The 15,969-nt window shown below is 36.7% G+C and overlaps 1 protein-coding gene across 6 annotated transcripts in view; it reads right to left on the reverse strand.

The window, feature by feature from the left end:
- Positions 1-297: 297 nt before the first annotated feature.
- The window catches only part of RBMS3 (RNA binding motif single stranded interacting protein 3), a 493,774-nt gene continuing 478,102 nt past the window's right edge, over positions 298-15,969 (reverse strand). For 3 of the 6 annotated variants that reach the window (XM_042817114.1, XM_042817117.1, XM_042817116.1), the window contains exons 12-14: positions 13,122-13,202; positions 10,567-10,694; positions 298-6,498 (exon numbers count right to left, since the gene is read on the reverse strand). In XM_042817114.1, the coding sequence (XP_042673048.1) occupies positions 6,492-6,498; positions 10,567-10,694; positions 13,122-13,202 (216 nt within the window). In that variant the 3' untranslated portion in view covers positions 298-6,491. Of the gene's footprint in view, positions 6,499-10,562; positions 10,695-13,121; positions 13,203-15,969 lie in introns of those variants that run through there. The other 3 variants (XM_042817115.1, XM_042817119.1, XM_042817118.1) reach the window with 1 other exon arrangement.

Consider the following 15,969-nt stretch of genomic DNA (forward strand, 5'->3'; position numbering starts at 1 on the left):
AGTTCCTCTGGCAGGTGAGCACAGCCGAGGGCCCAGACAGCAGGTACCCACTAGTGTTAATCAGTCTCGGTGCAAGAGCGTTTCCCATATTTCACCTCCTAACATGTGGGTGGTGGTGCTGCTGTTAGGGCAGCAGAGCCATCCCATCCCTCCAATGTTTTCCTGGCTCTTGGTGAAGATGCAGAGCAGACAGGTGTTGCTGTGAAGCCATTGCTGCTCCCTCTGTGCTCAGCATATGTGCCTCGGCCTCAGGAAACCTCTGCACAATGGTTTCATAAGAACACAGTCACCCAGCTCTTTTCTTTCTTTATTTTTTTATTGAAAGCTTCATCAAAGAAAACAGAAGTTTAAACCTAACATCCACTGATCTACAGAAAGCCCCAGGAGTGGGAAAATGGCAGCTATTAGGATTGTGGTACAAATGGAAAACATCAAAAAAAATCATAGCAGTACAGATCTTTCAAAGACATTCTGAGACATCAGCACACAGATGCCCATATAAATAAGATTCATAATTTAATGGATCATGGAGGTTCTGTATTCTACATTTTGGCTACAGTGAGGTCTGTAAGGGCTTTAAAGAACCTCTGTCCCATTTGTGTGATGCACATTTCTTGATAGGAAGTTCATCTGCTTTCAAAGCTGCTTTGATTTTCCTTATAGACAGAACCTGCTCATTCTCCTTTAAAAAGGAAACAATTAAATGTTCCTATATGAATTCTGTATACTTCCTGGCTTTTACACAAAAATGTTTTGCCTCCAAAAGATAGAATTTTCCTCCACTCTGGAATACAGCATATTTCATAATACTTTAGTTACATAAACATCACGTTCTCTTCTCTAGGCTGCATTTTTGAGCTTTTAAAAATATAACTGCCTGCAAATTCCACCAAATTCATAACATTAGTATCCAAGAGAGAGACACTGAAAGGCAGAAATTAACATTGGGCAGATACTCTCTTAGGATAACAGTTCCAGATCTTGGAAGGTGCTTACACCTTGCAGATTCTGACTCTGCAAGGAAACATGGATTTGTGAACCTGTTAAAGGCTGATATTTTTTTACTTATCACAAGTGAAAGAATATGACTGTCACTGTTGGGGAATGAAATCTTGAGCGAAACAAAGACAAGCACTTTTGTCATCGCGGAAAACTGAAGCAACAGTTTTTCTTTTCTTTCTTTCTTTCCACTTTTTTGAAAACTTTCCTCTCAATTTACTGTTAATTTTAACACAGAACAGCAATAAAGGGGAGAAGAAAAGGTCTCTTCAGCCTGCTTTGAGGCACAAAGGTGAATAAATTTCTGGGGTACAGAGTTCTGATCTACGTGGGTGACAGGAGCAATATAGAAAAAGTTGGTGCTCTTTTTTGAGGGGAAACAACTCTCCTTCCATTGTATCTTTGCTATGTGCTAAGACTATAGAAATCTGCTTCAGTGAGGGAGAGGAGAAGTCTGCCAGTCACTCAGCCCTCCTTCTGAGAACGCATGTGTGCATGACTGTGTATATGAATACCAGAAATGAGAAGAATCATTATTATTAGAGCCAATTGTCATCTAACAGAAAAGACCAATGCACCAAACGCCAGTGTTTTTGTTATTTTCTGTTTTGCACTTCCATCACACCGTGACTGTTTCCTCAGCTCACATGGGTTACCTAGAAGGATCTGTAAAATCCCTTACCCTAGGGCACTTTTTTTGTTTTGGGATCAATTTCATGTTAAATAAAGATTTGAAAGGAAATGTTGACCATGTGTGCATCAAACATTACTATCTTCAACTACCACATTTGGTCTCACCACGAAAAATGGATTGATTCATTACTTTAAGCACATTATCACTCTTTAGCATGACTCTTACTGGAGGTGGAAGTTCAGTGAATCTGCCTAAACCTGTTATGCTCATGTCAACCTCAGCATTAAAATGAAGTGGCATGAGGAGAACCATCAAGCTTAAAATCATGAAGCACGGCAATTTGTTAAACACTTTGCATCATTATCATCCTTCAGTACCATAAACAACATAATATAGATCCAAATACTATGACATATTAAAAATAAACTTTATTACAATGCAGGCTTCCTCAAATTTGCTGAGTTTTGCTACACATACATACATAAATAATACCCTTTGTTTGATTTTTACCTGTGTAAAAATCCATTTGAGTTCTTCAGCCCACTGCCCACTGAAAGTTTAAGCCCTCAATTTCTCTAATAACCAGCCTTTATCTTCCACAGTTGGGCATGCATCCATAGCAGAAGATAATACAATGTGATGCAATTGCTCTCAGATATGCCTCATTCTGTATTACAGTGGATTTCTTGACCAACACAACCAAGGCAGTCTCTTGGTAAACAGAACTATACAAGTAAGCACAAGCTAAGGACATTTCAAGAGTCTGTTTCACTGGAAGGCAATAGGAGGACATTCACAATTTGAGGCCTGACTGTCACAGGTGAAAAGTGCTTACAAAACCAGCAGTAGAGCCAGATAGGAAGAAGAGTCCCTCAGCAATCTCATTGGGAACGACAAGAATTTTCAGTGACCCGATCTACACTGCATCTGCAAATATAATACTCTCTTCAGTTCCACTGTATCCATTTTTTCCCTCAATCTCAAGCGACGAGCCCAGGTATTCAGATTTTCTAGCCATAATTTGTATTTCTCTGACACCCCTCCTGTATTTATCTTTTAAAGTAAAAACAAAAATACCAAACCTGAATATTCAGATTTGACTATTTACAAGAATTCAGGTGTGATGGAAAGTACATACGCAGTTCAGCTTATGGATTTGATGTTGCTTCTAGACCGCTGGGACAGGCACCATTGCCTTAGACTTCTGGAGTTGTTTCTGCAACCTTTCAGGAACCCTCATGATATTTAAAGCTAAATTGGCAAGACATAGATATTGACTTTACAAATTCAGATCTTCCAAATTAAAAAAAAAAAAAAACAAAAAAAAAAACACCAACAAAAAAAGCCAACAACCAAAAAACCAACCAACCAACAACTGAAAGAGATAGCTATAGCGAACTTTCCGATAAATCTTATTAGCCTGAACATAAAGAACACCAGTTTCAGAGTTCAGAAGCCACCAAGTGTTCTAGTGCTATGACAACAACCATGCAGTGTACAGCTTTTCAACTGTTCTCTTTTATCCCAACTTGTAACTTTTACAAATAAGTTACCAATTTCCATACAATTTGTATGTTCCCAGTAAGTTTTTTTCTTACCTTAATATTTATGACTGTTTATACCCAAATGTCACATTTTTTATAACTCATAGACTTTCAAGTACCAGTTCACTGTTTTTGGGGAAGAGTAAGACGATCAATTGTATTTAGGGAATCCATTTTCTTTCCTCTTCTTCTTCCATTTCTTTGCTTTATTTCTTTTGATTTCAAACACTAATAAACACTGCAGCATGGGAAAAAAAGGAACAATTCTAACACGAACGCACTTGAAACACTTTAAAGTGACAGGCATCGTTATACCATGTTGCCTGCCTGGCTTAATAAAAAACACTGAGATTGCTTAAATTTGTTTGCTGAAAAAAATAACAAAAATGTTTCTGAATGTATAAATAAAGCAGCAGAGTTCTGAATAGAAATAAGAAGGTACCTCAGCATATTCATCAGCCACATGGTAGCTACCTTGTAGCCTCATTGTTGATAGTAAATGAGACTTTTTGTATGTCACATTAGAACTAACACAGAAACAAATATGTTTATTTCATATTGAACTGAATTGTGCCTGGGGTTATCTCTATTTGTACAAAGAATTCAGAGACAGAAAGAGAGTAAGTGTAGAAAGGAAGAAAATAAGGCTAGATTGATTTCTCCCCCATATGCCCTCCAAATAAAGAGGGAACCTTTTTCCAAGGCCAAAATTCAAGTGCCACTTTCAAAAAGCAACAAGTAATGTGACAGCATGTGGAACAGAAAGAGATGATTGAGTGTCTTTATATGGTTTTTTTTTTTTTTTTTTTGTTTGTTTTTTTTTCTGAATTAAAAACAGGCTGTGGGTATTGTTCTTTTACTTTGGCATCATCTGGTTTTCAGAAGTGCTGAATATCACAGCTACTCTGGAGAAAGCATAAGTTTTACAACTTCTGAAAATCAGGCCTTCTTCCTATGATGAAGAACCACATGTACTCCCCCTTCCTCTCTTTTATACGTTGCATATCTAGCAGCCATTTACTTGGGAAACCCCCTCCCCCCCATACTACATTAAAAAATATGATCTCGTTTTATCAATTTAAAAAAATAACTGTGTACTTTTTCCCCTAAAAGTCAGGTTAGGGAAACAGATCTCTTTTCAGAATTGTGTGGCTGAATCAGATTGATCCAATATATATGTTATAATTTAATTATTTTTATTGGATACCCTGTCTCTAATGCACCACAATAAATGTGATGAAGCTTCCCCTCTCTTCTGGATGGAGAGAAGTTTAAAAATGTTTGGTTTAATTTCTATTTAAAGATACATGTGTATGTACGTATATATCTTAACTGCTGCTTCTCTTCTGCCTCCTCAAGGAAAAAATCCTCTTCTGACTTGTTTACCACTTTTTTTGGTTGCTTGGAAAAACCAAGGGCCATAATCCAAACTTCTCTATGGAAAACAATGTCATTCTTAAAACAAGTTTCAGTGGATTCAATTCAGTTAGTGTCTTTTCTGCCTAATCATACTAATTAGTGATTGTCAGCCAACATATTAAGACAACAGAAATCATAGCAGAGAAGAGTAATTAACTTCCTGCCTGGATGACAACACTAGCATAAGTCATTTTCAACATTTTTGCTTGCTTGGGAGAGCTAAAATGAGAACAAAGATCAAGTTTGCTTTCTGTTGCATCTAACTGGCAATTCAAATGCATCACTGAAAAATGAACACAGAATTAAGGTGGCTATGCATGCTGGACGATGACAAAGACTGAGGTGAAGAAATGAATCTGTGGTGTGTTGGAATTCAGAAGGAAGACTGTTGTTTCAGTAGAAATACCAAAGATCAGGCAATTTAACAGAAAAACTCATCAAAATTAAAGCCCACCTGGACAGATTAGTTGGTAACTCACTCCACTTGCTTTGCGATGTTCTCCAAAGCACACCATCAACAAACGTAAAATACCAACTATTCTGAAATTTCCACTAAAATCATATGCAGTATGTAAAACACCAGTGGAAGATAGTTTAAACAAACAAGAAAGTAAGAACTGGTCCGGCCATGTAGGTCAAATAAAGATAAAAAAAAAAAAGAAAAAAAAAACCTCTATCTTCTGGACTGCGTTAGGGTGTCACTTCATCTTTGGTATAAAATAGGCCATCCATAGGCTGCATTTGTTCACAACTAGGAAAGACTACAGAAATTGTCAACAATTTCTTCTATCTATTGCTTTTTTTTGCACTTTTTTGACCATAAGCTCCTATCTACTTAAGTTTTTTTTAATGCTCTTAAGCTAGGTTTTTGCAATGTGACAAGCAAAGCAGACTAAAAACTTCTTAAAGCTCATAAAAAAGACTGCAGATAAAAAGCACTAATGCTTTCGCTAGCGATCACGCTTTGTAAATAAAAAAATCTGCATTCTGCAAGAAAAAAACCCTGCATTCTCTATAATGCAGCAAGTTTTTTTCTCAATTCAATAACTTTACTGTAAAATGCTTTAGCCTTCTAGATTTTTTTTCTGTCAACACTTAAGACAAAGTTCATAAAAGTCCCAGCATTTTTCCAATCCTTTCAGTTGCCACAGTTCCTTTATCATCAACTTTTCTTCAAAAGAAGAAAATCATTTTCTTTTAAACTGTACAGTTTATTTTTTGTTCACCCCAAAAACTCAGTCCATTAAACTTCTTCTGCACCAGCACCGGTGTGAGCAGTTTCAATTCATTCTCGGGTTTTCTAACAAGACGTTGACAGCTTGCCTTGAGAGCCTTTGACGTCCTTAAAATTAAGGCAATTAAGATTCAAGATAAACCTTACCTAAACATTTCTTTAAAAAAAAAAACAAACAAAAATAAAACAAAAGAACCAAAAAACAAAAAACCACTCTAGATTTAAAACAAGAAGAAAAATAAAATGAGAGAAAAAGAGTAGCTTAATTTTTGAGGAAGACAATTGGTTTTCAGCTCAACTTGCTCCCTCTTGACATCATCAGTTTTTCTGTTAAAAAAAAAATATCTAGCTACACCTCCAGGTAAATTCTGAATTCAGATGTTTGTCCAGATGAAATGTCAACCCAGCGTTTTTCCTTCGGGTTTTTTCTTTAGTTAACAACAACAACAAAAAAAAAAAAAGCAAAAAATAAAATTGTCAGACTACATGACGGAACCATTTGCACAGCACATAAAAACACTGTTTTGTTTTCGTTGGGAAAGGTAGAAAAAAAAAAAGAAAGCATTCATTTGACGCCTGTGCAAACTGGAAGCCAACTTCTTGTTCAGTGAAGTTTCTCCATTCAAGGCAATGATTTCAGACCGACATTCTTCAGTCCTGTTTATTGTCTGTAAAAACAATTGAATTAAAGTGGTCATTAAGTCAAAACAACTTTGAAACAGGCTCCTCTCCTTTTTTTTTCCCCACCCAATTCTCTTTAAAAGTTATCCAAGCTAAACTAACTTTGCAGCTGTTTAAATATGATACCGACACTAGGCTGAAAATAGCCAGGCAGAAGTAGGGAACTCCTGCTTTGGGGATGTTAACACATCCTAAGCAGATGACTTTACTTCTGTTAATGCTATGCTTAATGGGCAGTTTAACTTCGCTGAAATGAGATGAATGTGTGGCTTAGCAGGGTGTAAATATTTCAAGAGTAACGGAATAAGAGAGTGGATATTTTCATAATATTAAGTGGCACTATTTGTTTTGGATACTAATGATAAAGGATAAAATTACAATAAAAGAAATATATCCAATTTACTAACAAGAACACATCTTCTGATGGCTAGAACACTTAGACGATGAAACAACCTGCTTAATGAGCTAGTTATGGCTAAGTAAGAAACATTTGAGATGATATTAATTCAAAGCACTCAAGTTTTTTGAAAGTATAGTGTCATGTGTTTCTAAATTTCGCACAAAGAACAAGTTAAACGATCAAAACTTTTTTTTTGGTAGGAAGATAGCACTCATTTTGTGTTCTTGAGGTTTCACAACATTTAACAATACATCTAACAAAACTTATACTGGCAAGACAATATGAGATCCTTAGGGAGATGCAGATCCTACTTACAAACACTGTGAAATGTATTAGTGAGCTATCAGTAAGAGTTAGTTGCTGGATCTCCTAAGTCCCCAAAACTTGCATAGAAATGATCCTTTTTCAATTTAAGTTCAACACAAAGCAAGCTAGCAACTTTACCTACGCAAGCATTAAGGCATTTGCCTTGCTTCGTTCTAAAATACTGACATTATTATAAGGAGTTAAATTGTGAAGAACACTCATGACCTAACATTTGCCACAGAGCAACTACTTCTACAGGATGGTAAACATAAATGAACACTGATTTTAAACATTAAATTTGCCAAAGAACATTTTCATTGCACGAAGACTTAAAAATAGCATTTTGAATGTAACAACAGATTTATATGGAAAAAAAAAGGATTAAATATTTTCTTTGGGCTTCTGAAGCATTTCTTTATAATTAACTTCGCTTGACTTTACTGCCCTTCTGAGTAGGGTGGACACCATATACCCAAAAGGCTGAATGCATCAAAGGGTCACAGCACATTCTCTAACGTAACCTGGCATAGAGCTTGCCCAGAAAAGGCCCCATAAACTGCATTCACCCCACATTTAAAATCAGAGTGCTTTGTGCAGCAGACAGTTTTGTTTAGGAGCAAGAGAGTAGAATTTCCAGGGGGAAGAATCTCCATTTAAAGCCACTTCATAGATTTCACACTCTTTTATGTGGAAAATTAAAGATTTATGAGGAAAAGAGGCACTGCGGGTCTAAAATAATTAAGGTGATTTCCTCACAGAGTTGAGTTCTCTGCTCAAAAACAGAGGGCTGCTTCTCCTATATTGCTCCACTTCTAGAAGCCGGGCTTTTGACGTGAAGTTATCATTTCTGAACATCCCTGGGATGCTCTAATTGAGTATCCAGAATATTAAATGAAACAATGCATACACTGATGAAAAGAGTGGATCTTAAATTTTATCTTTGGTTCATTTTTTTGCACACGGAGATATTACAGGATCCTGTATTTTCCCTCCTTTGTTGCCTGCAATGTTATGATAGTTGCAAAGAAAATAAAAATAATGAAACATACTGTTAGAATTTGTCTCCTAACTAATCAGCTCCTGTGAAACCATTTTTTCAGTGTCTGCCTTTTTCTTTGCACATATATGACAAAACCATTATCTGGTTAAGTTAATTACTTCTTCTCCATTGCTTTGCAAACAGCTGTTGTAAACCAGGCATGATGTTTGCTATTAATAAATGTGCCCTTCAAAGAGAAAATTAGTAATGTTTTATTTTGGTTGCAAAAAAAAAAAAAATTGTTACACATTGAAGATTACTGAAATACTCTGCCAGGAATTAATTTTTTTTTTTTCTTTCTTTCTTTCTTTCTTTCTTTCTTTCTTTCTTTCTTTCTTTTCTTTCTTCCTTCCTTTCTTTCATTCTTTCTTTCTTTCTTTCTTTCTTCCTTCCTTCCTTCCTTTCTTCCTTTCTTCCTTTCCTTCTTTCTTTCCTTCCTTTCTTCCTTCCTTTCTTCCTTCCTTTCTTCCTTCCTTTCTTCCTTCCTTTCTTTCTTCCTTTCTTTCTTCCTTTCTTTCTTCCTTTCTTCCTTTCTTTCTTCCTTTCTTTTTTTAAGACAGATTGTGTACCATTTTGATTCTTTTTACAGCTTCCCCCATTTTGCATTTCTGCCCACAACTAGCAGACACAAATACAGGGCACATTTCAGATAAAAAATGTTTTAAAATAATTATAATAAATCTGTAGTGGATCAGCCTGCGTGATTAAAAAAGAAATTCTTCTGAATACAAATGTTTGTGCCATTAGAACTGCAACAAGGCTGTAGCTGACACGGAAAGATGAGGGATCCCATTCTCAGGGGAAGTGAGAAATCACCTCTTGAGCATGAATACACATTTCAATAAAGAATTGCAGTGTAGCTTCTTCTGTGAAGGAAAAATGCCAGAAGCAGCTGATCACATTTACCTTAGGAGACTTGAGTGAAAGGGAACTGGAAAACGGGAATGGTCAGATCATAATCCCTTCAGAACACAGTCATCAAAACCACTGAACAGGATGTCACTGTCACATTCATTTATCTCTTTGACTACTATATTCTGTTAGTATTTTGCCATCGCTTATTTACAGGTACTAGAGAAGCTTATGTCAGAGCAAGTACACATGCACAGACTGTGTCTCCAAAATACAGCACTGGTTGCAACAGCATAAAGCTTGTGATCAACTGCTTTTGGGATATGTACGTATGAACAAATATGGCAGTGACATATGAAATAGTGACAACTTATGTTTCAAGGCAGTCAAAAAGGGCCATTGCATGATTTGACACATTTCTCATTCACATATTAGGGAAATAAACGTATCTTCCATTTCCAGAGGTCATAAATGAAGTAAAGCAACTGGCAGATTGGTGTAATTCTAATCACTTCTATATCATAGCATATGCCTCTTAGTACTTAGAGCACTATGAGCATTATGTCATGATGCATTAACTGACATATCTCATGATTTTCTTGTCTTTTTGTCTACTTTCTTCAAGATAAGAATTCCTCTTTTTAAAGTGATGTTTAATGTACACGTATTTATAAATGATAGCATTTGGAGCACATCAAAACTCCTACAGTCCTTCCAAATTCCTGGAATCTACGTGTGATTAAGTTCTTGACTAAGCAACCTCATCTTTTTGAGGATCAATTCCATTATGGCAAAAGGAAAGATGATTGAGGATTACTCTGAAATTGAAAGTGTTCAAAGCACTGCCACTGTGTAGATCTGAAATTTTCAAGGTATTCCAAGGAAGCAAATAAAGCGAGCAGAGGATAGGAGAATGACAGAACAGTCTTATCATATTCGCTTCCCTTGTGTTTCCAGCTTCTGCCCACTTGGTGTCTGCATGGCACTGGAGTTGCATTCTCAGAAATACCACCTTGGGGCAATTTACACTGCTTTACTAACCACATTTTCAGAAACTAACTTTTACACGTGTACCATAATAATTTCACCATTGCAAAATCTAAGCTCTCTGTATAACCTCTGATGCCAAACACTGGTTTAACCCAGCATGATGATTGTTAATACAGTTGTTGAGATCCTTGCAAGTCCACAATAAGCAGAGAACAGCCAAAGAGCGTTGTTCGGCAAGCACAAACTCAAGGACAATTTGCTAAGATGAGGCCATTTACTAATGCTACAGTACTTCTTTACTGCATGCTACAGTATGCAGCAGTGTTCCCCATACACTACTATATATAGAGAATTCATTTGAACTCAATGAAGCACCTGCTGAATTTGCATTGCTGAAATAGGAAGCAGATTTGTCCTACTATTCTGAAGAGAGAAAACCTTTCGGCTAAAAAGCATATTCTTGCTTACTTAGACTGTTGGTAAGAATATGCAGGTGCATGTTCACTGGATGTTTCCACTGTCATCTGTTGCTGTTGACCACTGGCTTCCTGTGATGAAGATGCTACTGTTTGTGGAGAAGTATCAGCAACAACACCCTAAGGAGTCAAATAAGAACATGAAAGGTTACTGTTTTTACTCACTTCAGTTAATTGCATAAAAGAATCTCAGTACCAGATCACTATTCCTGTATTTCTCTTGGAGCACTGTATGGTTAAAAGAGCTCGGAAAAAGCAGAACCATATGCTAACACAACAAACTCAATTAGCTCACAAAGAGATAATCCAGCAGTGAGAATCCTCCTTAGAGTACCAACCTCTCCAGTTCTCACAAGCTGAACTGGGAGACACCTACGCATTTTGGAACATTTCTCTGGTTACTGAAAGACAAAAATTCTGCTGACTTCAGTGAAATGTGAGTTTTACTTTTTGTCTTTCTTATAATGAATGTAAGACTCTCTGATGTTCATGTACTTAGCCCAACTTCACAGTGAAATCACTTTCATTTCCTTTGAATTGCAATGTGATAAAAGGCAGAAATTAGGTCCACCACCTTCGATCTATTACATGTCCAACAGAAGTCAAGCTGCCTTAGAAAAGCACTGCACTACTGTACACAGTGCATTTATGCATGATCTCTTTCAAAGATAAACTTACCCGACTCTAAAGATTTTACTACTTAAGTCAAAGCTCCAATAAAGTTTTGTTTCAATTGTAAATTTGAAAAAAGTGATTAGATACACAAAAGTTGATGTGCATGGATTTAACATTACATTCCATTTCTTAACTATTTGGACAGTCTGAATAATGTTATTAAATCTAACAATTTTGCATGCTTTCAAAGCAATCTATTTTCTTGCCTTTACTCTCACATTTGATGTGAGACACAAAAACAGCACTATCAGATCTCTTCAGGGAACAAACTATTACTGTATCACATACAACAGAGCCAGAAGAGGGAGCACAAACCACTTGATTTGTTTTCATTTGAGTCTTATGTAAACAAGAGGTAGTTTATTTCATATTATCTGTGAAAAAAATGGAAGTTTCATTTCTCCATTTCTCAGAAATTCTTCATGTCTGTTGAGACTGCATTTTTTTTTCCTGTGTACTTCTTTTGCCTTTATGATTCTGCTATTGTCCGTCTTGAGAATGTAAGTTCTCTGGGGCAGAGACCCTATACAAATAAACAATAGCAGTAATAGCATCACTAGATCAGATCAAGACTGGCTATATATTCAGATAATATTTGATTACTATGTCATGTTACTTCATTGGGCATGAGTATAACAATGGTGAGAAGAATACAGGAAGAATTAATCTCTTATTAGCACTGGTCAGTACAACTGGATGAGCCGCTCTTGTCTCCACCCCACTATCTCCTTTTGATTTGGATTTGTACCTCATTTGTGCCTCATTGAGTACCTAAGAATAGCTACTAAAAGAGGCACTCATGCACCATTTGCAACCAAACAAGGCTTATGGGAGTATTATCCTCAAGCAAAAAACAAAACAAAACAAAAAAAACCCTGAAGATTTGACTGGCACAGCATGACAAAAAAAGCAGAAGCCTTTTCGGAGGGCTCTCATTTAGAAATTTCAGTAATTGCACAGAACTGGAAAAAAACATGAGTTCACTTGACTGCTGGTGGAGCCACACCAAAAGTATCACTAACACAGCAACTCCAAAGCACAGAACAGCAACAGTATCAACTCAGAACCTCCATACAGCTCAAGGCAGAAGTATGGAGACCCCGGAACACCTCATATTACCCTACAGAAAGGAAGAAGTTATTAATGAAAAGGAGTAGCACCAAAAAGAAACACACATTGAAGAGGATGACAAGGCACTCTCCTCTCACTGTGCTTGGTGGCCCTTATAATGCTGCACAGAAGTGGAGGCCGACCTGATTCTCCCGGCAGCTTGTGGTCTACAGGGTTGAGTAAATACTTACTCATTAGACTGTCATCAGCATGACTCAGCCCCAAGGAGGGAGGGAGCGAATCCTTCCTCAAGGATGAAAAAGCACTCAGTCAGTGCAGCATCCTCCACGTCTGTATATACAAGAGGAAGGTTTCCATTGCTCAATCACTTTTCCTGGTGGCTAAATATTTCAGCAATTACCTATACTTGTTAAGGACCACATCAAACCCTCTTGCAATCTTCTTTTCTCGCAATCTCTTTTGCATTTGTGGTCTGCCTGCTGGGATTGTTTTCCTGTCGCTTCCCATCTCCCCTCCCAAGTACACGGGGAAAAAAAGACAGTCATAATCACTGTTGTTTTATTCCATGTCCTGCTGTCCTGCTATACAGCAAAACAAAAGCAAAACAAGAGCCCCTGCAAATAATAAGTAAATTAAAAGGGAAAATAACGTCAAAAAAAGAATGTGAAATCTTAATTTTAAAAAAGCTGGAAGATGTACCATTCCATAAAGTGATTTTAGGCCCCTATCAAACAGCAGGTACAACGAGGTAAGAGTTGTGTTACCCCCTCACACTGCTTTCAGGGATGGAGGTAAACTTACTTCAATAGGGACAGCTGTTGGAGGCACAGGAGTGTACTGGGGAATGTAGGTCCCTTGCATAGGTGCAGCAGCAGTCATGTACTAGAACAAACCAAAGACAAATTGACATTAGAAAACTACAGTTGCAAAAATAATCATACTGGAAGCGTGACACCATTTCTATTTTCTGTATGAAATTTGCTGATTCATGTATAGTCTTGTTTTGATTGAGGATTTTAATGAATTGTAAGATCACCTTCTAGCTATTAAAAATCGTAATCTTGAACTTCAAAGTCAGGTCACACTTGAGTACAAGAAATACTGTAATCAATATCTTGCTGATATATTCAGATTGTATCACTGTTTCATGTACTTCTTCAAATTGAGACTCCTATTTGTTTTTATAAAAAAAAAAACAGTAAAGAGGCATGACTATATATATATAGAGAGAGAGAGAGATATATATACACATACACAATATATATAATATTTAGAGAGACAAAGAGTCTAAACAATCTTTTGGAATCTTATTTGTCTTATCTTACAAAACACAAAGCATGGAATTTGACAGATTTATTCCTGCCCATAATTAGCCCTATCATCAAGAACATTTGTGTTTACAGTTGTTTGTGATCCAAGACAGGAAGACATGTTTGGGAGCACCTGCTTTTGTACACAGTAGTCTTAACCAGATTCTTATGGATCATTTTTAATATCCAAACATCTCTTATACAGATTTTGAAGCTGCTCCCAATTGTTATTACAGCAACATGTGTTACTGAACTTCTTTAAAACATTTTCTCTCCCAAGTACTACAAAAGAGTCTTTTTGTTTTTTCTAATTCGTAAGTGCGTATGGATTTTGCAACAGATTGCTCAAGTTTTCAAATAAGGTATCAATATTAAGTTATCAGATCCACACATACTTTTCTTTCTACAATCCAGTCCCAACTGCACGTCTTCACTGACAAGAATCTCAGGATGTGCCCAATCACACAATGGACTGTATGACACTTCCACTACATGTTATCTTCAAAGACACATTGAAGATCTGAATCAGCCCAGAATATATTTGATGAATTTCAAAATGAGTTAAATATAGCTTTGCTTCCTGGCAGGCTTGGGAAGTGTTTGAAGGATTTTATTCTGCTGTTTATAGTAAAATTTGCATTTAAAGAACTCACCTCAATTCTAAACTAACTGTCTGGTTTGATATGCCTGTCACAAACACGCATTATAAAATTACAAAGCAGGGTACAGACTCTGCAGCAGTGCTGGAGAATAGAAAATTGGGAGTCTAAGAGCTCAATTCTCCAATCTTCATTTGAATAAAAAGAAAAACAAGCATTTAAATGAAATTGGTTTCTGATGGAAAAAGCAATGAGAAATATAGGTGACATAAAATGTACACTTGCAGTATAAGCAGCATGTTGTTGTGTTGAAAATCATTACATTATTCGCAAATACAAATTCACAGCATTTTCCTTCCCTTCAGGCAGAGGGACAGGAATTTCCCCAGTGCATGTGTGTCTGTATCAGGCCACGATTTTCTGCAGCTCCTTTTTCTTCTTTTTTCAGAATGAGAACTTAATTCAATACTTTTTTTTATGAACGCTAACCCATCAAAGACTTTAGGCCAATGATCCCTATTGTACTCAGTGCAGTTGGGTTATTATCCTGCCTTAAGGAATTACAGCAAGGCGTTTCAGAGCTGCTTCATTCTGCTTTGTAAAGCTGGGATTACATCTACTCTGCAGTATTGTTATGTGTCAATATTTAAGAATAACCTGAAGCACTCTTACAGTTCGGCAAAGACCTACAAGCATTTTAAATACCTGCGTAGCCTAGCTTCATTCAAATTTATAAATATTTTAATAACAAGTATTAATGTAAAGACTAAATTGGCCTTATTCATCTTAAACCTCCTCGGAGTTTTTCTCTGAACGCAGCAGATCAATGCAAGGCTCAAGAGGTGCAGTTATTTGCCTTTCCCTTACCTTGCACATAAACGTATACAAGTTTCAATGCACGGATCTCAAGCTATTCACCTGACTTGTAATTTAGGCCTTGCCCCTTTTTACAAAATCCTCTGACATTGAGTTATGCAGTACAACAACTGAAACTGTCCAGAAATTACTTGATGTCTTTGCTGGCTCTCAAAGCACTGTTGTTGGTAGTGCAAAGGAAAGGAACATTCCAGTTGTGCCAGACTGTATGAGGAACTGCAGGAATGTGACTTCTCCCTGTATGTGACATATTCTGCTTGTATTAATGTTCACTGTGGTGGTGGTTCAACCTTTTGATTAAATCCCTTGTAGCTCTGCAATTAAAACAAGTTATATGGGCAAAATTAGTTGCACCAATGGCATAAAAGGAATAATTCTTTTGGCAAATAATTTGATCCTGATAAAAGTTAGTCAAAGCTTAATCCAGCAGAGGTGTTCTGCTGCTTAACGACTGGCCCTTGAACACAACAGCAGACTGCTCCGTATTACAGGTACACACATTGTGTCCTTTATACAAATTGAATTTCAAAATATTCCTAATGTAATTACCTTTATGAGTTAAAAAACACCCTCCTCATTTCAGAAAAAAATATCCGGGGCAATAGTTAAACATGTTAGCAGTGCTTGGAACTGATTCTCTGTCTCCCCATACTCTTGCATAAGGATCCATCAAGGCTTTTGTAAAAGACTGCACAGAACTACAAAGAATAACTGGGGCTTAATTCTCAGAGATATATACCAACATAATTGGTCTTAAGTATTTAAACTCTGCTTAGGTACAGAGGGAATCCCAAATGAGATCACATGAATTCAGGAGTGCCTGCCCTGGTGGATCTATTTTCACCAAGGGAAGCTTAACACTGA

This window comes from Centrocercus urophasianus, unplaced genomic scaffold (genome assembly GCF_019232065.1).
Source record: "Centrocercus urophasianus isolate 14NV4802_14NV808 unplaced genomic scaffold, USGS_Curo_1.0 seq_16, whole genome shotgun sequence".
NCBI classification, from domain to species: Eukaryota; Metazoa; Chordata; class Aves; order Galliformes; family Phasianidae; genus Centrocercus; species Centrocercus urophasianus.